Raw genomic sequence first — 23078 nt, 5'->3', positions numbered from 1 at the left:
AAGTTCCCTGGAAGCAGGGACTTTGTCTTTTGGTTCACTTTCATCTCTCACAGCCTAGGACAGTGCCTGGCATATAGTAGGAGCTTAATGAACACGTATTAAATAAGGGCATGAATGGGTCACTATGTCCTGTCAGTTCCACTGCTAAAATGTCTCTTCCAGTTTTTGATTTGTAATGCCCCTGTCTTAATTCAGGTGTTCTCTTGCCGGGACCACTGTATTTGTCCTCTTCCGTGTACCTCAAATTTCTGCATGGCTGTCAGAGTGCTTTTTCTTTCTAGACTATGTATCCAATTCATATTCTTGCTTTAAAACAATCCCTTTCTAGATCCTCATTGCCTATATGATCAAGTCTAAACTTTCTTAATATGACATTTAGGAATGTTCCCAGTCTGTGCCCCGCCTGTTTTTCTAGTTTCACCATATATTTGCTGGGTAACTTATAGTTCCTCAAATTTGCAACAGGTTATCAGGCAATTGGTGTTTTTGTTCTTGTTGCTTCTTTTGTCTGAATGTGTGAAATCCTATTTATCTTCTCCTATTTCTCTTTCAAGGTCTAAATCAAATGTCAGTATCTCTGTGTAATGTTCCTTAGTCCCAAGCCCCTCCTTTATCCCACCATTGTCTTTTCCACAACTTTTCCATGTTTCTACAGCCCTGTGTATATACTGCTATTATAGCACTTAATATGTTGTGCATTAACTAGTTGCGGTCCCATCTATTTCTTCCAACAAAGCTATTTGATTTCAAAGGCTGTTTCATACAGCCTTTGCCAGGCATAGTGTCTAGTATCCCATTGCCAGGCATAATGTCTAGTACAAAGTACGTTTTCCTTCTCACAAAAATACTGTATCGTTAATACAGACCATATATGTCAAATTCGGAGAAAAATGCAACCTTTTTGATAAATCCTATCATAATATGCTATAGGCTATGGTAGTATTGTGATACTCCCTCTGAAACCTATGATGAATACTTAGCTGTCTTCATTTAACATGAATGATTAATATGCTAGACTGGCATCATTAAATCCCTTCATCATCCCAGCCTTCTTTATTATGACCAAGCTCTTGTTGATGAGCTACATGTTTAAACCTTGTCCTTTAGTGTTTTCTCTCTACTCATTCTTGATAACAATTCATCTGGCTTGCCTGAGATCTTTAACACAACAGTGCATCGAGGCTGAATTGTTGTGTTGCTGCTGCCCCCTTAAGGTGGCCAAAGACACTGCATTGCCTGAACAAGCGGAAGAAAAGTCACTTAATTAGATTAGGAAAAGACTGAGATTCCCAAAATCCTTTGGTATTCAGGTTACTGAGTATAGGAATTAAGTTATTAAAACAACTTCATTTAGCATTCTAAAACAGTGAGGGGTACTCAGTCCAACTACTCCCTTTGTAGAAAGAACTAACGTGAGTTGATAGAACATTCTTTCCTGTAATTCAGCAAATCTCAGAATGTGGTTTTAGAATTCCTGGGAATATCCAACAGCCTTTAGGGGCCCATAAAGTTCTTCCTTTTTCAATTATGCATCTGTATGAGGCCATATCTTGATTTTTCTTTTTTGAGGCCATATCTTTAATACTTCAATCAAAACAACATGTCACAATAGTTCAAATGCAGAAGAAGGTATGAGAATGTACCTTTTATTAAGTCAGAATTAGAGATGTGCAAAAAATGTAAAACAATGCCACTCTTACTATTTTTATTCTGAAAAATAGTTACTTTCATAAAATGTGTGTGTTGATATGTAATGGGGTTTTTTATTATTTGAAAGGACTCTCTTGGGAAGACTTTGAAGTAACCAGTCAAAAAAAATTGTAAGTTCTTATTTGATGACATTATTAATAAAATTAAGTTACATATATAAATAAAATGTAAGGGTTTTTTTAATGTTTATTTTTGAGAGACAGAGCATGAGGAAGAGAGGGGCAGAACGAGAGGGAGACACAGAATCTGAAGCAGGCTCCCGGCTCTGAGCTGTCAGCACAGAGCCCAATATGGGGCTCTGACCTCAACGCGAGATTGTGAACTGAGTGGACATCAGATGCTTACCCTCTTAACTGAGCCACCCAGGTGCCCCAAATATAAGGATTTTTTTTTTTTTTAAGCTACAGTACATCGCAGGAAAGACCTGGAGCCTCTACACTGAACAAAGGATGAGAGTGGAGGGTTTTAATTTTCAATATTTTAAATATCTATAGATAAAATCCATACAGAAGCTCTCTAAGGCTTCTCAATAATAGATCCAGACATTAGTCCTAAACTCAAAAAGTTCTAAAACCACTCCTCTAACTTATAGCCTTTCTTCTACTGGAGGCATTTTTCTTTAACATCAGAAAACTTATTTTTATATGCGTTCCCACACTTTCAGATGTTATTTAAATGAATCATTTTCTAACTAAAATTGTTAGCCTTGTTATATCGGTAATTAGCTTTCATCCCATCTACACTGTGAGCTCCATAAAAAGATAGATTTTATTCATCTTTGTATATGTAGTGCCTTACACTGCATCTAGCACATTGCAGAAAGATGTTCAATAACTTTTTTAAAAAAATATTTTAATGTTTATTTATTATTGAGAAAGAGACAGAACATGAGCATAGGAGGGGCAGAGAGAGGGGGAGACACAGAATCTGAAGCAGGCTCCAGGGTCCAAGCTGTCAGCACAGAACCCGGCACAGGGCTCGAACTCATAAACCATGAGATCATGACCTGAGCCGGGGCCAGAAGCTTAACCGACTGAGCCACGCAGGCACCCCAGAAAGATGTTCAGTAACTTTCTTGAGCGAATGAATATTCATTTCAGCTAATTCCATCTTTTCTCATTTATTTGTAATTCTATCACACTCATAACCTCTAAATCTAGGAAATAACATGTGTAAAACACCTACTGTGTGGCTTCATAATATGGATTCAGTTGTTAGTTTCAGCTCTTCTCCTTCATTCAGTGTAGAGACTCCAAGTCTTTCCTGAGATGTATTGTAGCTTTAAAAAAATCCTTACATTTTATTTGTATATGTAACTTAATTTTATTAATGATTTAATCAACTGAGAATGTACTGATTTTCTTTAAGTAGTTACTTTAAAGTCTTCCCGAGAGAGAATAAAAGGCAAGCATTATTCTGGGCCTAATTCTGAGGGAACAGGAGGATGTACTCTGTGGTGCCTAGGATATAGTGATTTCAGCTGAAGTAGGGTTTAAAACCTCAGAAAAGTGTCATCACTTATGTGTCATGCTGCACTGGTATAACAAATAAACAGATTTTGTATTGCTGAGGACAATGGAAAAAGCAGGTGATTTTTGAAGCTTTTTGATGGTTATATGAGAGTGCATTATATTAGTCTAATTTTGCAGATGTCTGCAATGTTTTATAATAAAAAGTTAAAGTAGATTAGACTGATATTTCTTAGATGTGTGTGTGTGTGGGGGGGGGGTGTTTAACAATATAAATAATTTAAAAGTTTAAATGCCAGATACACCTAGAAACCTAAGCACATTTAGAGGTGTCAGAGACTGAAGGAGAGCAAACATTCATGCTTAGTTAGGGCTTAGAGGAGAAAATCACCATTTCTATTATGATTAGTTTGGGAAAGTACTTCATTGGTTTAAAAAAAAAAAAATGTGGCTTAAGAATTGTCTTGGAAGGGAGCGCCTGGGTGGCTCAGTCAGTTGAGTGTCAGACTCTTGATTTCTGCTTGGGTCATGATCCTGGGGTTGTGGGATTGAACCCTGTGTTGGGCTCCATGCTGAATGTGGAGCCTGCTTGGAATTCTCTCTCTCCCTCTGCCCCTCTCCCCTGCTCTCTTCCTCTCAAAAAAAAAAAAAAAAAAAAAAAAAAAAAATCATCTTGGAAGGGGGTGCCTGGCACCTGACTGGCTCAGTCGGGAGGAGCGTGTGACTCTTGATCTCAGGGTTGTGAGTTCGAGCCCCGTGTTGGGTATAGAAATTTTATCTTGGAGGTGGAAATAGGCTATTGACTAAATTTGTTAGGTGGGAGGTTGAAGGAATGGGAAAAGATAAGGGAAACCAGGTCCTCATGAGGAAGCCTGCAGAAGACCTACAGACCCAGATGAGAATTTTAATTCTGATCTGTGATGCACTATGCAGGTAATGTTCTCAGAGCTGGAGTGACGGACCAGAGTTAAGGAGCACAGAGGGGCAGGGGATGCAGTAGTTGAGGAGGCAGCCTGGTGAGCCTGATGAAAACACAAAGAATGGCAAACTGTTACCCTATTATAAATCAAAGGAATCATGGCTAGAAGTTACTACAGAACATTTTAAACCTCATTTTACTAATAATGTATACTTAAAATCATTATTCTGATAATATGTATCAGTTAAGAACTTTAAAGAAACCTCATTAAAAGAGCTTCCCGGTAGAAACTGAGGTAACTTTATGTACTCACCACACTTGAATTCTAGTACCTCTTGAAAAAACTTGATAATTTAAAAATGTTTATCAGGTTTCTGAGGAAGGGAAAACTGTTAAAGTGAATACTTTGAATTTTGTACAGTTTTTTTATTTATCCATTTTGAAAAAGAGAGAGTAGGTGAGGGGCAGAGAGAGAGAATCCCAAGGAGGCCCTGTGTCACCAGCACAGAGCCCGACAGGGGGCTCAAACCCACCAACTGAGATCATGACCTGAGCCAAAGAGTCGAATGTCCAATTGATGGAACCACCCAGGCACCCCTCATTTTGTAGGCTTATTAAAATGACAGTGATACATGTGAATACTAAATATATGAATACTTTTAGCTACCTAATTATATGTAGTTAAAGGAGGGCCTGGGGTCTCTGCTCTAAATAAAACTGCAAATTCCACATGAGTTTTTAAAAAATATTTTTTATTTTTGAAAGAGAGCGTGTGTGCACACGAGAGGGGGAGGGGCAGACGGGGTAGGAGACAGAGGATGTGAAGTGGGCTTTGCGCTGTCAGCACAGAGCCCGATGCAGGGCTTGAACTCATGAATAGTGAGATCATGACTGGAGCTGAAGTCAAATGCTCAACTGACTGAGGCACCCCAAATTCCACACAAGTTTATAGACTAGTAGGGGAAATGTTGACTAATAGCATATAAAAAGCATGAAAGTGGGAGGCAATAATCAATGAGTCTAAGATTGAGTGGATATTTGGAATATGAGAGTATGTTCCCAAAAGATTAATTTGAAAATCTTCTGTAAATGTCCAATAGCAGATTTTAAAATAAGTACAGACAGTTCATTAAGAAAATAAAAGTTGGGTTAAAGGGATGGGATGTTTTAGACTTCTCAGTTTTGATGATTACTACATGTATATTGAAAATCTTTCCATGATGCCTTTTGGAGTTTATTTTACATTATAATTTCTTATTTATAGGCATTGAGGTAGGCACTGGAAAGGAACCAATCCACGGTAATCTGGGAAAGGAGCATAAAGTCTATCAGATGTACAGGTCAAAGTCTGGATGGAATTAAGAGAAGTGCAAAAAGTAGTCTGAGAATAGAAGTCATTATCTTAGGCATCTGACTGGAAGGTTGGGGTATGGTGTATGCTTCCTTTCAATTCTGTATCAGATGATTGATGTTAGAACCCCACCTGTGTTTGTAGATAGTAAAGCAGACTGGACCATTAAAAATCCTGTTCCAAGGCTTTTGTTGAGAGTTTTGGCCAAGAGACTATTAACAGCATGAAAATTGGGAGAACGTCTGTCTATTCAATGTTGTATTTCTCAATACTTAGCAGAGTGCCTGGCACGTAGCAGATGCTTAATAAGTATTTGTGTAATAAATAGTGTATTCTATTTATATTGTATTCCATTATTGTATAATGAAAATCATAATGATAGTGATGAGAACAGTAGTCCTTAACTGTTTATAAAGTGCTTCACCTTGGAGTTGGCAGGATTTACCTATCAGCAAACAATTATTATGTAGGTCTATGCTGGGCAAATGCCATGGGCTATGGATACAGTAGTGCATAAATTACAGTCTCTACTGTCAAAGAGCTCACATTCTAGTAGAAGAGGTAGTCAAGAAAGTTCATTACCATACGTTGTGGTAAATGATACAGTCAGTGTAAGTATGGGGGTGATATGGAAACACACACAGGAGAAGCACGTAATCCAGTCTTGTGGAGTCGAGGAAAACTTCCTGGAGAAAAGTGACTAAGTACTAAAGGATGAGTAGGAGTTAGCTAAGAGATAAGGGAATGGGCAGAACATTAAGCCAAGGGAGGTAGCTGTGCAAAGGCTTGAGGTGTGCCAATATTTCAGTGTGAGTGATGGGGTGGGAGGAAGGTGTGACAGAGATGAAGCTAATGAGGCAATTTAAAGGGCCAAAGTGTATCACTGAAGGAAAAGTTTAGAGTAAGAAGAAAAGGGCAAAGACTGAAACGTGGGCAAACAACACCGAAGAGGTGGAGAGAGGCAGAGAAGTCCTCAGAGGAGACAGAAGGAATGGTTAGAGACACGAAAGAACAGGGAGAGAATGGTGTCATGGAGCTGAGTGAAAAGGATTTCAGAATGAAGGAGTGGCTGAGAATATCAGGTGTAGTAGTGACATTCTGAAGGAGAGAACTGTACATTTTATGGGCAATATAATGAGGAATATAATGAGAAAATGAGAAAAGCATTATTCCTATTTTATATATATTATATATATCAACTTCAGTTTATATACAACTATATATAATATTAATTATATAATATATAATAATTATATAATTAATTATATTTTATAGAATAATATATAACTTATATGTTATATGTAACATCTATAATTATAACTTACATAAATATATAAAAACTTGTAAATATAACTTATATAATTATATAATCTGTATATAATATATACATATTATATATATAGTTTTATATAAACTGAAATTGAGAGAAGTAAACTGGTTTGCCCAAGACCATACATCTAATAAACAACCCAAACAGAAACCCTAGTAGTTTTCTGGTTCTAACCCCAGTCTTCCTCCATCATCACAGTCTGCTTAATGTGCTTAGAAAATCAACAATTAACTGAGAAGTTGTCATCAGAATATATAATCCTGAATATTTGCTACAAAATCCTTAAACAACAAAAGCTCTAGTAGAATATTTTGGAAGACTTCAAAATATATTTGTATTACCCTTTTATTAAATGTAAAAATACACAGGTTTGCAAATTTTTGTATGAGAGAGGGTTTATGAAAAATTATGACAAGATTGAATTTGTATATGTAACTTTAAAAACTGAAGTGTAATTAACATACAGTGTTATTTTAGTTTCAGGTATACAACATACTGATTCAACAATTCTATTCATTACTCAGTGCTTGCCATGATAAGTGTAGTCACCATCTGTCACCATACAATGTTACACGGTATTATTTATTATATTCCCTATGCATTGCTTTTCGTCTCTATGACTTAGTTATTTTATAACTGGGAGTTTGTACTTCTTAATTCCCTTTATGTATTTGGCCCATCCTTCCATTCGCCTTCCCTCTGGCAACCACTGGTTCTCTCCTTTTAAGGGTTTATTGGAGGGGCGCCTGGGTGTCTCAGTTGGTTGAGCATCCGACTTCGGCTCAGGTCATGACCTCACAGTTCTGGAGTTCGAGCCCCGTGTTGGGCTCTGTGCTGACAGCTCAGAGCCTGGAGCCTGCTTCGGATTCTGTGTCTTCCTCTCTCTCTGCCCCTAACCCACTCGCATTCTGTCTCTGTCTCTCTCAAAAATAAATAAACATTAAAAAAAAATAAGAGTTTATTGGATTTGTGTCCTTACTCGTTTGTTTTTTAGGTTCTACATATAAATGAAATCATAAGCTATTTGTCTTTCTCTGACTTATTTCACTTAGCATAATATCCTGTAAACTCATCCATGTTGTTGCAGATGGCAAGATGTCATTCTTTATGTTTGAACAATATTGTGTGTGTGTGTGTGTGTGTGTGTGTGTGTGTGTGTGTATCTTCACATCTTTATCCATTCATCCATTGATGAATACTTAGGCTGCTTCCATATCTTGGCTATTGTAAATAATGCTGCAATAAACATAGGGGTGCATATGTCATTTTGAATTAGTGTTTTTGTTTTCTTTGGATTAAATACCCAGTAGTGGAGTTACTAGTTCATATGGCAATTCTGTTTTTAACTTCTCTGAGGAACCTCCATACCATTTTTCCACAGTGGCTGCACCAATTTCCAATTCCACCAACAGTGTATTAGGGTTCTGTTTTCTCTACTTCCTTGTCAACACTTGTTTTTTTTTTTGTCCTTTTGGTACTTGGTCATTCTGACTGGTGTAAGGGTATATTTCACTGTGGTTTTGATTTGTATTTCCCTGATGATTAGTGATGTTGAACATCTTTTCATATGTCTGTTGACCCTCTGTACATCTTCTTTGAAAAAAAAAGTCTATTTGGGTCTTCTGCCCATCTTTCAATTGGATTGTTTTTGTTTTGTTTGGTGTTGAGTTGTAGAAATTCCTTATATATTTTGAATTTTTTTATTACGTTTCTTTATTTTTGAGAGGCAGAGAGAGACAGAGCATGACTGGGGGAGGGGCAGAGAGAGAGGGAGACACAGAATCCGAAGCAGGCTCCAGGCTCTGAGCTGTCAGCACAGAGCCCGATGTGGGGCTCGAACTCAGGAACTGTGAGATCATGACCTGAGCGGAAGTCGGATGCTTAACCGACTGAGCCAACCAGGCTCCCCTGTTCTTTGTATATTTTGGACATTAACCTCTTATCAGATATCTCATTTGTAAATATCTTCTCCCATTCAGCAGGTTGCCTTTCTGTTTTGTTGATGGTTTCCTTTGCTGTGTTTTCTTTGTTATTTTGGTGTTGTCCCAATAGTTTATTTTTGCTTTGGTTTCTCTTGCCTGAGGAGGCATATCCATAAATATGTTGTTAAGGGAGATGTCCAAGAGATTACTGCTTGTGTTTTCTTCCAGGAGTTTTATGGTTTCAGGTCTCACATTTAGGTCAATCCATTTTGAGTTTATTTTTGTGTGTGGTGTAAGAAAGTCCAGTTTTATTCTTTCGCATGTAGCTGTCAGTCCCAACACCATTTATTGAAAAGACTGTCTTTTCCCCATTGTATAATCTTGCCTCCTTTGTTGTAAATTAATTGGCCATGTAAGTGTGGCTTTATTTCTGGGCTCTCCTGTTGATTCACAAGTCTCTTTTTGTGCCAGTACCATGCTATTTTGATTACCACAGCTTTGTAGTATATCTTGAAATCTGGGATTGTGATACCTCCATCTTTGTTCCTCTTTCTCAAGATTGCTTTGGCTATTTGAGGTCTTTTGTGGTTCCATACAAATTTTAGAGCTATTTTTCCTAGTTCTGTGAAAAATACTATTGGGTATCTTTTTAAAAAAGATATTTATTTTTGAGAGAGCATGAGCAGGGGAGGGACAGAGAGGCAGGGAGAGAGAATCCTAAGCGGGCCCTTGGCTGACAGTAGACAGCCCAACGCAGGGCTTGAACCCAAGAACTAGGAGATCATAACCCAAGCTGAAGTCAGACACTTAATCAAATGAGCCACCCAAGTACTCCTGCTTGGTGTCTTGAGACAGACTGCATTAAATCTGTAGATTGCTTTGGGTATGTTTTGGATGTTTTAATGATTAATTCTTCCAATGCATGAGCATGATACATCTTTCCATTTGTTTGTGTTGTCCTCTATTTCTTTCATCAATGTCTTACAGTTTTCAGAGTTTTCACCATACTGAAAAATTAACCTCTGGGTTAAATTTATTCCTAGGTATTTTATTCTCTTTGGTGCAATTTTAAATGGGATTGTTTTCTTAATTTTTCTGCTACTTCATTATTAGTGTATAGAAATGCAACAGATTTCTGTATATTAATTGTCTGGAATTTTTATATCATAATACACATTGCACCACATAATTAAGATCATTTGCATATTAAGCAGCTATTATTTAGTCTAAGACGTGGTCTCTAGTTGGCTGATATATGAGAGGGAGGCAGTTTGGGCAGAGTCGCAGGTCATTATGCCCTTGAAGGAAGGGCATGAGTAGTTAGGGTATTGTGCAGTGAGGGTGCAGAGGGGGTGGTAGGAGACAGGAAGGAGAGGATTTAAGGAAACTGAAAACTTTCAGCTGCAATTTAGAGAGCATGACGATCCATTCCTTGACTTAATGTCAGTACTGTTGACTCCCTTCCACAGGAACGTCCTTGATGGATTTATGGTTCAGTGTTGAGATTCACTAAAATGTGTGACATTCAAATAATTTTTGAACATTTCAGTGTCCATGTCATGACTTTGTTGGAACATATATACTTTAAAAAGCTTTCATAAAACCAGAATTCTCACTGTCATTATACAATTAAGAGGGAATTTGGCTTATTCTAGGAGTACTGTTAGATAATGTTCTGTATGATAAATTCAGAAGCCTTCTATACTCTTGACAGTTGAGCAGAATTTTGAGATAGGTCAGTGTGTTCTTTAAGACAATGCCATACATGTGAATATTGTTACTTGATTCTTCACTGTCATTAATTACAACAATAGAAGTGCTACCTGCATGTTGCTGACTTGGGCACTTTGAAAATCAGAGAAAACAGCACCTGACTTTATCACATGTGAATGAATTCACTAAATGAATTCTAAAACACAGCCCGCTGAGATAACTGCATTTCATTCAGTATTTGAGAATCATTTAATAACCTAACTCTGTGTTCTCCTTAATGCCAAGTAATTCTAAGAGAATAATTGCTAGCACATATTAGTTTATTTTTTAAAACTTTTTTTTTAATGTTTATTTCTGAGACAGAGACAGAGCATGAGTGGGGGAGGGGCAGAGAGAGAGGGAAACGCAGAATCCGAAGCAAGCTCCAGGCTCTGAGCTGTCAGCACAGAGCTGGACGCAGGGCTCAAACTCATGAGCTGTGAGATCATGACCTGAGCCAAAGTTGGACGCTCAACTGACTGAGACACGCAGGTGCCCCCATATTTGTTTAGAAGAAAATAAACTTCCTTAAATAAAACTGTGCTCATGTGGGACAAAATACCCTGTTCTACTGCCCGTTGCCGGCTAAAAACTACAATTTCACTAAATGTAGAGAATACTTGGGGCACCTGGGTGGCGCAGTCGGTTAAGCGTCCGACTTCAGCCAGGTCACGATCTCGCGGTCCGTGAGTTCGAGCCCCGCGTCAGGCTCTGGGCTGATGGCTTGGAGCCTGGAGCCTGTTTCCGATTCTGTGTCTCCCTCTCTCTCTGCCCCTCCCCCATTCATGCTCTCTCTCTGTCCCAAAAATAAAATTAAAAACGTTGAAAAATAAAAAATTTAAAAAAAAATGTAGAGAATACTTTCAGTCATGTCTTTTGAGCTTCCAATATATTTCTGCTGCTCAGAATTATGGTTCTCAAATAATTCGATTAAAGGATCTTTTGATTGCACTAGTCGGTTAGGCATTATAAGCTGGTTGGTATTCCCCTTGCCCCACCACACATGCCAGTTGCACTGTTTTTTTGGCATCAGTATAATACAGTAAGAATGCAGACCCCGCAGTCGAACTGCCTGCTTTTATCCTGTGTCCAACACCACTCATTAGTTGTGTGGTCTTAAACAGGTTACTTAACTTTTTTTTTTTAATGTTTATTTTTGAGAGTGTGCATGTATGTGCGCGAAGTGGGGGAGGGGCAAGGAGAGGGTGGAAGAGGATCTAAAGCAGGTTTTGTGCGACAGCAGAGAGCCCAGTGTGGGAGTGGGACGCAGAGCCCAAACTCATGAACTGTGAGATCATGCCCCAAGCCCAAGTCGTAGGCTTAACCAACTGAGCCGCCCAGGAGCCCCCTTGGTTACTTAACTTTCTAAGTCTGTTTTTCTTAAAATTTTTTTTTTAATGTTTATTCTTGAGAGAGAGGGAGAAAGAGCATGAGTGGGGGAGGGGCAGAAAGAGGGAGAGACACAGAAGCCGAAGGCTTCAGGCTCCAAGCTGTCAGCACAGAGCCTGACATGGGGCTCAAACCTGTGGGAACCAGAAGATCATGACCTGAGCTGAAGTCAGATGCTTAACCCACTGAGCCACCCACATGCCCCTAGGTCTCTGTTTTTCCATCTGTAACAATTTACAGACTTCACATCTGTAAACTCAAAAGACATTATTCTCATCTTAATATTTTAAGAATTTAAAATTACTGGGCTTGGAAATTTTGAGAGAGAGCTTGATAATTATCTTTACCGTAAAGGGCTATTGAGGGGATTAAATGAAATAATGCTTGTTAAACACTTGGCACATTACCTGGCACACAATAAAGGCTCCATAAATGTTAGCTTGGATTATTATCATTCATATGTGATCAAAGGATGTGTTAGTGAAATAGTTGTTTTCTTTTTAGTATTTTTTTTAGGTTTATTTATTCTTAGAGACAGGGAGACAGCATGAGCAGGGGAGGAGCAGACAGAGAGGGAGACACAGAATCCAAAGCAGGCACCAGGTTCTGAACTGTCAGCACAGAGCCCAACGTGGGGCTCGAACTCAGACTGTGAAATCATGACCTGAGCCAAAGTCGGACACTTAACGGACTGAGCCACCCAGGTGCCCCAAGATAATTGGTTTTAATAAGACATTACAATCAATAACTGTGGAACAGAGTTCTTTCTTGTGAAGTCAATGAACCTAACATAGTCAAATTCATACCTTTAACTTTAGCACAGAAAGACAACTGAGTTAGCAATTGGAATGTAATATTGTTTCTACCAGGAATTAAAAAAATTCCTTTAAAAAATTATAAAGGAATCCAATAGATATTTGCCTGCTTGATTTTGAATTTTTTTCTCTGAATTTTTTTCATATCTCTATAAAACTAGAGATATGAGTCCTATTGGTTTGTAACCTACATCTTAAAAGACAATTCTATAAGACAAAAAGCTAACAAACTTAGTTTGCTACAACTTTTTTATCCTCAAAATGCAGAACAGAGCAAACTCAGCAAAAGATTGTCTGCTCATATTTTAATTAAAAAAGTTAAAGTTAGTACTATTCAAATTTTCACAGACTTTCAGAATGAGAGCTCAGAGTACTGAAATGACATTTAAAAAACGATTTTAACTGGTTTTACTCATATTAAATTTAAAAATTAAACTTATTTTATTCAGAATCTATAAATAAGTCAAGATATAATTTGAAGATTTAAAAAAAAATTAGATGAAGAAGCTAGCTGATTCATTTATTCTCCAGGACTACTCTTGACAGGGTAATTTTTCACTGTCACCAAACGACAGAATTTTCTTTCATTTTGCCACAAAAAAAGGCTCCTTCAAGTTCCCTCTGGCCAATTAATCCAGCTAAATTTATCAATTTATGTGAGATTGCTCAAAGTTTCCTCATACCCTTTGGTATTAATTACTCTTTTAGATTACACAAATAATATATTAATATATGCTAATTGGCAGGGAAATGTACGTTTTTACTGAAGAGGATAAAAAGGATAGGGAGACCATGAGTGATGAAATCAATCAAAATTATTGATACCTACTAATGTTAGGTATTGTTCTAGAATTTTTTACATATGTTATCTAATCCTAACCAGGAAGCACACAATTGAAATTTGGATTTAGATCTGATTATCAAATTGTTGTAATCAAAGTATGAGGTGATAAAGTCTTGTATTATGAGGACAATGGAAATAGTGAAGTAATATATAAGAACAAATTTGAAAGAAACAATCACAAATCTTGACAGTCTATCATAATTTAGGAGATCTAAAGAATGAACCAGAAATAACTCTAAGGTTTGAGAAGCTATGAGAATGAAGGATAAGTTCTCTTGGTTATACAAGAAGAAATATCTAACAGGTAACTCTAGATATGATAGAATGACTCAGGTAAGAGATCAAGACTAGAACTACTGGTTAGTTTTATCTCAGGCACATAGAATTAGATTACTCACAAACCTTGGTAATGACAGATAGTCATGTACTGCCTGCTTTTATTAGGAAAGTACTATTAATAATGTAATAAGCACCCACAGACCCACTGAACAACAAAAGTTAGGACCTTGTTAATAATTACATGGAATCATGTCCCATCTACCTTCATCATATTGTCTTCTCCCAGAGAGAAAACTTTAGTCCCCAAATGGCTTCACTGGAAAGTTCTTGCAAACATTTAAGGAAAAAATTATATAGGGGCACTTGGTGGCTTAGTTGGTTAAGTGTCTGACACTTAATTTCAGCTCAGGTCATGATCTCAGTTCATGAGATTGAGCCCCTCATTGGGCTCTGCACTTATAGCATGGAGCCTGCTTGGGATTTTCTCTTTCTCTCTCTCTCCCTCTCTCTCTCTCTCTCTCTCTCTCTCTCTCTCTTTCTCTGATACTCCCCCACTCACATTCTCTTTCTCTCAAACATAAATAAACATTTAAAAGAAAAAATGATATCAGTTCTACATGAGATCTTACAGAAAATTAAGACAAAATAATTCCCAACTCATTCTATGAGAGCAGTATTATTATTAACAAAAGCAGATGTTACAAAAAAATAAAACTACACACCAATATCATCCCATAAACATGGATGGAAAACTTCTTAACAAAATTTTATTAAATTGAATTTATCAGTATGTTAAAAGGATAATGCATCATGACCAAATGCAGTTTCTCCTAGGAATGTAAAGTTGATTTAACATTTGAAAATAAATTAATGTAGCTTACTATAACGAAAATCAAACATAAGATTATCTCAATAGATACAGAAAAGACATTTTATTAAATCCCACATCCATTCCTAAAATTACTCTAGCACAATAAGAATAGAAAGGAACTTAATCTCATACAGGGCATCTAAGAAAAATCTGTAGCTAAAATCATTTAATGGTGAAAGACTAAACATTTTTCCCCTAAGGTCAGGAACAAGGCAAATATGTCTGCTCTCCCTACTTCTATTTGACTTTGTACTGAAGAAGGTTCTATCCAGAACGGTCCAGGCCAAAAAAAGAAATAAAAGACATACAGGTTATAAGGGAAAAAGTTGAAATGTGTTCATAGATGATATAGTCATCTATGTAGAAAATCAAATGGAATCTATAAAAACAACCCAATGGAACTAATAAGTTACTTTGGCCAGGTAGCAGGATAGAAGATGAGAATACAAAAATAAATTATATTTCTATATACCAGCAACAAATGATCATCAATTGAAATCTAAAAAATAACATCATTTACAATAGCATCAACAAATACAGAAGTATTTACAGATTTATATGTGAATACAAAGGACCTAGAATAGTCAAAACAAGTTTGAAAAGGAACAAAGTTGGGGTTACACTAATTTTTTCAAGGCTCATGATAAAGTACACTAATCAAGAATATGACACGGTGACTGGAGTTAAAAAAAAAAAATACTGTGGTTTTGGCATCAGGAGAGACAGACTGATGGAACAGAATGGAGGGTCCAGAAATAGACCCACCATAGTCAATTGATTTTTGACAAAAATGCAAAAGCATTTCATCTGAGAGATATGTTTTTTTTTTTTTTTTAATAAGTGGTCCTGGAAAAATTGTTTATCTGCAAAAAAGTGAACTTTTGCCATATACAAAAATCAACCCAAAATGGATAAAAGACCTAAATGCAAAACCTAAAACTATAAACCTCTTAGAAGTAAATATGGGATAAGTTCTTTGTGATTGTGGGTTAAGCCAGTACAACACCAAAAGCACACACTATAAAAGAAAAAGATGATAAAATAGATTTTATCAAAATGAAGTTTCTGCTCTTCAAAAGACATTGTTAGGAAAATGAAAAGACAAGCCAAAGACTGGGAGAATATCTTTTCAAATCATACATCTGATATAGGTCTTCTATCCAGAATATGTAAAGTACTTTCAAAAGTTAATGGAAAATAAATAACCCAGTAACAAAATGGGCAAAAGATTTGAACAGATACTTCTACCAAAGAATATTTGTAGGTAGAAAAGAAACATATGAAAAGATGCTCAATAGCATTAATTATTAGGGAAATGTAAATTAAAACCATAATGTGATGTCACTACACACCTTTAGAATGTCTAAAAGTTAGAAGACCCATACCAAGTGCTGGTGAGGCTATAGAGAAAGTATAACTCTCATATACTGTTGGTGTGAAGACAAAATGGTACAATCACTTAGAAAACAGTTTGTCAGTTTCTTAAAAAGTTAAACATACATCTACCATAAGGTCTAGCCATTATACTTTATTTACTCAAAAAAGTATATGTTCATATAAAAGTTTACACATGAATATTCATAACAGCTTCATTATAATAGTAACTGCAAACAGCCCAATGTCCAGCAACAGATGAATGGTGGTATACTCAACAAACTGTGGTATTTAACCAACTCAATAGATTGTGGTATATTCATACAATGGAATAATATTTAGTACTAAAAAGGAATGAACTATTGATGATCCAACTATTGATGGATGAATCTCAAAATACTTACGCTGGATAAAAGGGCCTGATAAAATGGTACATACTATCTGATTCCATTTATAGAAAATTGAATCTTTGGTGACCAAAAACATACCTGCCTGGGGATGTGGGTGGGAGAAGCAAGAAAAGGGGGGAGTTAAGGGATCTGAGAAAACTTTTCAGGGTAATGTTTATATTATCTTGGTTGTGGTGATGGTGTCACAGGTACATACATATGTGAACTTATCAAACTGTGCACTTTAAAAAAATTTTTCTTTTAAGTTTATTTTGAGAGAGACAGAGACAGCGTGAGTGGGGGAAGGGCAGACAGAGAGGGAGACAGAGAAGCCCAAGCTGGCTCTGTGCTGTCAGTGCTGAGTCTGATGTGGGGCTCAATCCCACAAACCATAAGATCATGGCCTGAGCCGAAACCAACTGACCCACCCAGGCACCCCCAAATTGTGCACTTTTTAAAAGCATAGTTTTTTTGTAGGTCAGTGATACCTTAGTAAAGCTATTAAAAATTTTTTAAAGCCAATAGATAAAATTCTAAAAGTTACTCAAATAGTTCAGAAGTAGTCAGGGAAAGAGTAATAGAGGAAGAAAAAAAGGGGCGAACAAGAAACAAATAGTAAAATGGTAGTCTTAAGTCCATTTATAAAAATAATTACATTAAATGTTAATGGACTAAACATTGCAATTAAAAGATATCATAATTGGGGCGCCTGGGTGGCTCAATCGGTTAAGCATTCAACTTTGGCTCAGATCTTGATCTCACTATTCGTGGGTTTGACCCTGGCGTCGGGCTCTGTGCTGACAGCTTGGAGCCTGGAGCCTGCTTCGGATTCTGTGTCTCACTCTCTCTCTCTCTGCCCCTCCCCTGCTCTCTCTCAAAAATAAACATTAAAACAATTTTTTTAAAATCAGAATTGATTTTTCAAAACAAGGTCCAATTATATGCTGTGTCCAAGAGATGCAGTGTACATATAAAATAATAAGTTGAAAGTAAATAGCTAGAAAATTATATATATCATACAGACTAAACTTAAGAAAGTTGGTGCAGCTATTTTAATATCAGATAAGTTCAAGACAGTGAGATAAAAAGGAAATTTCAGGGGCGCCTGGGTGGCTCAGTCGGTTAAGTGTCCGACTTCAGCTCAGGTCACGATCTCGCGGTCCGCGAGTTCGAGCCCCGCGTCGGGCTCTGGGCTGATGGCTCAGAGCCTGGAGCCTGCTTCCGATTCTGTGCCTCCCTCTCTCTCTGCCCCTCCCCCATTCATGCTCTGTCTCTCTCTGTCTCAAAAATAAATAAACGTTAAAAAAAATTTTTTTTAAAAAGGAGATTTCATACTGATGAGTCAATTCAAAAAGATGTTATAATCATAATGCATATGCACTTAAGAGGTTGAAATTACACGAAAAAAATGACATAATTAAAGGAAGAATCCTATATTAGACAATCCTACATACCTGAAGACTGATAGAATAACTGGGCCACCAAAAGGAAAAGACACAGAAGATCTCAATAACACGATAAACCACCTTGACCTAGTTGGTACTTCTAGAGTAATACACCCAGTAACTGTCAAACACAAATTCTTTGCAAGTACACTTGATACATTCACCAAGCTATTCTGGGCCATAAATTTACAAGGATCTTTTAATACCATGCACCTTGTACTCTCTTTTACCCTGAATCTTGGGCAAAGGAGCTGAAGGTTATCACAATTTATTACTGGCCTGGATTGTGTCAGTATTTTTTGAGGAGCAATTAACATGCTGTTTCTGTTTACAAAAATACATAGAATATGAAAAATTAAGTCATTAAAAATTCTTATACAATACTAATGTATTTTTTCAGGTGCAAAAATATACAAAGCTCCATAATCACCCTGAGACCACATAGAGCAAACATGAATGATATTTCCCAAAAGGCTGAGGTAAGTCTCAAACCTTTAAAAAAAAAAAAAAAAAAAGGTGGGGGAAAACATAGGATTGACTGTAGAACTGCTTAAAGGGCAGTTGCTTTGTGGAAAGGTCATATCCAGACGTTCATAATGACATAGTGTCAAGATATAAAATGTAAGAGCTAAAATTCACAGGCTGGTCTTGGGCCCAGTATTTTCATTTGGATTCTAATCTTGGAAGCATAATTATGAAATCTGTAAATGATAGTGAAATGCAAGTGATGGCTAACATCTTGAATAGAATTTTAATACCTTGATAAATCTTAGAAGTTATTTTTTAGTATTAAAAAAAAACCACCCAGATTTGACATATACTCTTAGGAGAAAGCAATAAAATCACTCTCGGGTAAAGCTCCGTCTTAGCTACTTCTCCCAACAGCTGCAGTAAAATTTCTCTTAGTCTTTTTCTGGTTCTTGGCTGTAGTTTCTGAGAGTTGTAGTAAGAAGAGCTCAGTTGCTGACACCCCAACATTATGAAGTTTAAAAAACCTTAAATGGCCAATGACACCATAAGAAAATAATAGAGGGGCTGGGTATGCCACAGATTAATAAGTAACTTGTCATTATTACTAGGATAATGGGTTTGGTGTTCTGAGGCACTGATGTTTTATTTACTGAAACGTCTTCCGGTGATCAGCTTAATTTTCAAAATGATGAAAATAATTTGCTTTCCTGGTTTTAGAGTGGAGGGAAATATTTTCTCCAGTCTTTTACTAGACCCCTCCTTTTCCAGGGGAATCTCTTTTGCCATCCTAGAGCTCAGCCTTCTTGGAGTGATACAGCCTTTTTACACATTTTTAATGTTGGTTTACAGAAGTTCTAGATGGACAGTACAGCAGTAGTAACAGCATACAAATCACTGCTTTGTACAAAGAACCTGGAGCACATGGGTACTAAAGGGCTGCCCTTCAGTTTTACTTCTATTTGATATGGAAACAAGCAAGAGCGTTGACATATGAATGAGGCTATAAACTTTAAAGCGTGAACTTTTGCTTTATTTTCACCTTCACCTAATTTATTGAAATGAGTCCTGGTGTCTTTTAAGTAAGAGATGTAAAATCTGAATCTTTAATAATGGTGTGGGAAAATAAAGTACAGGTTGTTTTAAATTAGAATCCAGTATTCAGTTTTTATATTTTGCTAGCCTTCGCACCTACAAAGTGGAGATCCTTTATATTAATGAAGTTTTTACTCTGTTTTCTGTAATTTCATTTTTCATAATTAGACTTTAGAAAGCAATCAGATTCTGACTGTACAAATATTTCAAACTCATTTGTTTTCTGTTTCAGTATTTCTTATATTGCTTATGCTGATCTATCTTTACCTGATTTCTTCCTATCTTATTTTTTTTTAACTTTCTTCTCTTTATTTTCTTCTAACGAAGATTCTGCTTTCTTCATCTAAACCTGTCCCAAAAACCTATGTGCCAAAACTTGGCAAGGGTGATGTAAAGGATAAGTTTGAAGCCATGCAGAGAGCCAGGGAAGAAAGAAATCAAAGGAGATCTAGAGATGAAAAGCAAAGAAGAAAAGAACAATATATTAGAGAGAGAGAATGGAACAGGAGAAAGCAGGAGGTTATTTTATTTTATTTTATTCTTGTGCAAAATTCATTTTCATCTTTCTAATTTATGCTTTATTCACATTAACCATATTTTATATTAAATATAACTAAAATAATTTTCTGTATTTGTCATTTAATTTCAAACTTTGCATATAATATAGTCTAAATTTTTGACATGCTCCTATTAATTTATTTAACCATTTAGATTAAAGAAATGCTTGCTTCTGATGATGAGGAAGAGGCATCTTCTAAAGTAGAAAAGGCTTATGTCCCAAAGCTAACAGGTAAGAAACTTGAGGGGTAAACTGCAAATGAAATTGCAAAAACAGAAATGTAGCAAATATCAAACATGTTTCGTATATTCTTAGGAACTGTTAAAGGTAGATTTGCTGAAATGGAGAAACAAAGACAAGAAGAACAAAGAAAGAGGACAGAGGAGGAACGAAGACGCAGAATTGAGCAGGATATGTTAGAGAAGAGGAAGATACAACGTGAATTAGCAAAAAGGGCTGAGCAGGTATACACTAAATATTAAATTGGTATTTCTTCAGAAACTAATGGTACAAAATAAAACAATCAGTACATTGCCTAATTAAAATATTTTAATATAACATAAACTTATTAAATAGCAGCTAACTTGAAAACAAGATCTTAAACACAAATATTTAATATCAGATAAATATATCACATGCCTAGAAGGATTAAGGGCAGAATATACTTACCTTAAGGTTGAATGCTAGGATAACTTTTGTTATGCACCAACTTGTCATTTAGTCCATATTCCTTACACTGTCCACATTTCTTGTTTTTCCTGACATGTTAGAGGATTTTACAAAGATATAAGGCAGTGTCACATAAACTATCTACAGTATGCTGGTCTTTCAGTAGCAATCAATAAATACTTGGTTATTATTACACACTAAAGCATAATTAGGAAATCTTCCTACCCAAGAATTTGAAACAAATCACATTTTATTTAATAATGGTAGTATTAGCTAGCTTATTAACTTTTTTTTTTTTAAGTTGGGGATGGTAGTAGAAGAGGGGAGAAATGTGTGACAGCCATTTCTTTCATATAGCCATTACTGATGCCCATAGCTACAGGGGACAAATAAGAGGGGAGAAAAAAATTGTTACTATGATCTTATATAGTCTCTTAATGAATTTAGAATTCCCACGTATTTTAGCTCAGAGCATGAGAACTTAGAGGCTAGTAAGTATTTTTAAAATACTCAAGAATATGATCTAATTTCCAGAAAAAGTTAATGTCTCAAAGTGATTAATGATTATAATGACATAGAAACTTGATCAATAGTCATACTTTTATTAAGTAAAGAATTGATCAGGTCACAAAAATTAATGCACTGATACTTGTTTTACATTATAAATTATGCCTAGTCATAGACTTGATGACCGTTATATTTATGAACTTAACCTAGTCTACATTATAAGATCAAAAGAGATGATCAGTGTATTGAGTTTAATGAGATGGTATTTATCTTAGAGTTGTTAATAATATTATATGAGTTAATAAATGCAAAGCACTTAGAACAGTGCCTGGTACACGTAAGTAGACTATAAATGTTTCACCTAAATGTCATGAAACCATTTTAGCTCCTCTTTCTTCTCTCATCAATATGTTAACAGATATATTAACATAGTCTTCATAAGTACAAAACTATTTTTATTGTGAAGTTGTACTTGGCTCTTTTTTGTCTACTCTTTAAGTGCTTTAAATCTGTTTGCTATGCTCCTTCCAGTTTCCTACCTTTCTAAAAAGAAAAATGACAAGGCAAAGCATATGCCATGTTTGCATGTCAAAAAAATGTATTTACCCAGACTTCGCAAATAGCCACTTCTGTGGCACAAATAACCACTTGTATAGTGGCAAATAATGACATAATGCCAGATGAATTATAGAAAAGAATTGGAATTTCCTATATTTTATTACTTTGTACATCTTTATCTAAAGAAAGGATGGTATGTACTTTGACATCTCCAGTCATCAAAGATGAGAATTCATTTTGCAATGTAAGTTCACCCAGGAATATAAATATAAGTGAGTATTATAGAGTATGCATTGTCAAATATAAAATATGTCAGTATATGTAGTTATATTTACAATATAAATTATAAAATAAGGTAATAAAATATGTAATTAAAATATATGGTATTTGGCAGCAAGTACTGTACATTGGTTTAGTCTACTTATATTAAGTCTTATCAACTTTTCCAAAAAAGCACTGATGACTCACTAGACTTTAAGACCCACTACAGCCCCAAGAACTGAATATACAGTGGTTTCTCAAAGAAAAACGACGTGTATGTTGAGGGAGGTGTGTTTGAATATGATGAAGACATGGGATACTCAGAGAGGGAGACAAAGTATCATGAGAAAGAACCGCTTCTTTTAGTAACTCCAGAAACTACATGGCAGGGTGCCATAGAATCGCGATTAATGAAAATTTTGATCCATTACATTGTTTGAGAATACGTAGGTAGAGCAAAATAAACTATCAATAGTAATTTTATCTTTCAAATATGGAAAGTCCAATTTTAAAAATTAAGTACATTTTCTGCTCAAATCTAATAAAAGTGAATCTGTCTTTGAATATAAGAAGTATGAAATAGGTAATCAAGAAAAATTTGTTTTTGTTTTTTAATAGGCTCCACACTCAGTGTGGAGCCCAATACAGGGCTTGAACTAACAACTTTGAGATCAAAACCTGATCTGAGATCGAGTCAGATGCTTAACCAACTGAGCCTCCCAGGTGCCCCAAGAAAAGTCTTAATGTTGGGGCACCTGGCTGGCTCAGTTGGTGGAGCATGAAACTCTTGATCTTGAGGTCGTGAGTTCAAGGCCCACTTTGGGGGTAGAGTTTACTAAGGAAAAAATGTCTTAATGTTAATTTGAAAAATCCACTTGTACAAGTCCATATTCAAGACTGCTTTAGAAGGGATTCTTGAGTCAGGAGAACTACCAGATTCTAGGATCTTATGATGAATTAAAAATGAGTATACTTTGTATACTGGATGTTAGAACCAAAGACCAGTAAAATTTGGGGGAGAATCTTAATTTAGTATAATTAAAGATTTTTTTTTTTTTTTTGTTTTGAGAGAGAGAGAGAGAGAGAGAGAGAGAGAGAGGGA

General features: G+C 36.0%; 1 protein-coding gene across 5 annotated transcripts in view; it reads left to right on the top strand.

The window, feature by feature from the left end:
* The window catches only part of NEXN (nexilin F-actin binding protein), a 50578-nt gene that overhangs the window by 6727 nt on the left and 20773 nt on the right, over positions 1-23078 (top strand). For 3 of the 5 annotated variants that reach the window (XM_060625736.3, XM_060625733.3, XM_060625734.3), the window contains exons 2-5: positions 18260-18338; positions 19750-19941; positions 20134-20212; positions 20297-20445. In XM_060625736.3, the coding sequence (XP_060481719.1) occupies positions 18312-18338; positions 19750-19941; positions 20134-20212; positions 20297-20445 (447 nt within the window). In that variant the 5' untranslated portion in view covers positions 18260-18311. The remainder of the gene's footprint in view (positions 1-18259; positions 18339-19749; positions 19942-20133; positions 20213-20296; positions 20446-23078) is intronic. The other 2 variants (XM_060625737.3, XM_060625738.3) reach the window with 1 other exon arrangement.

Source organism: Panthera onca, chromosome C1, assembly GCF_046562875.1.
Source record: "Panthera onca isolate mPanOnc1 chromosome C1, mPanOnc1 haplotype 2, whole genome shotgun sequence".
NCBI classification, from domain to species: Eukaryota; Metazoa; Chordata; class Mammalia; order Carnivora; family Felidae; genus Panthera; species Panthera onca.
Note: the sequence above shows the minus strand (reverse complement) of the source record. Positions and strands in the feature narration are given on the sequence as shown.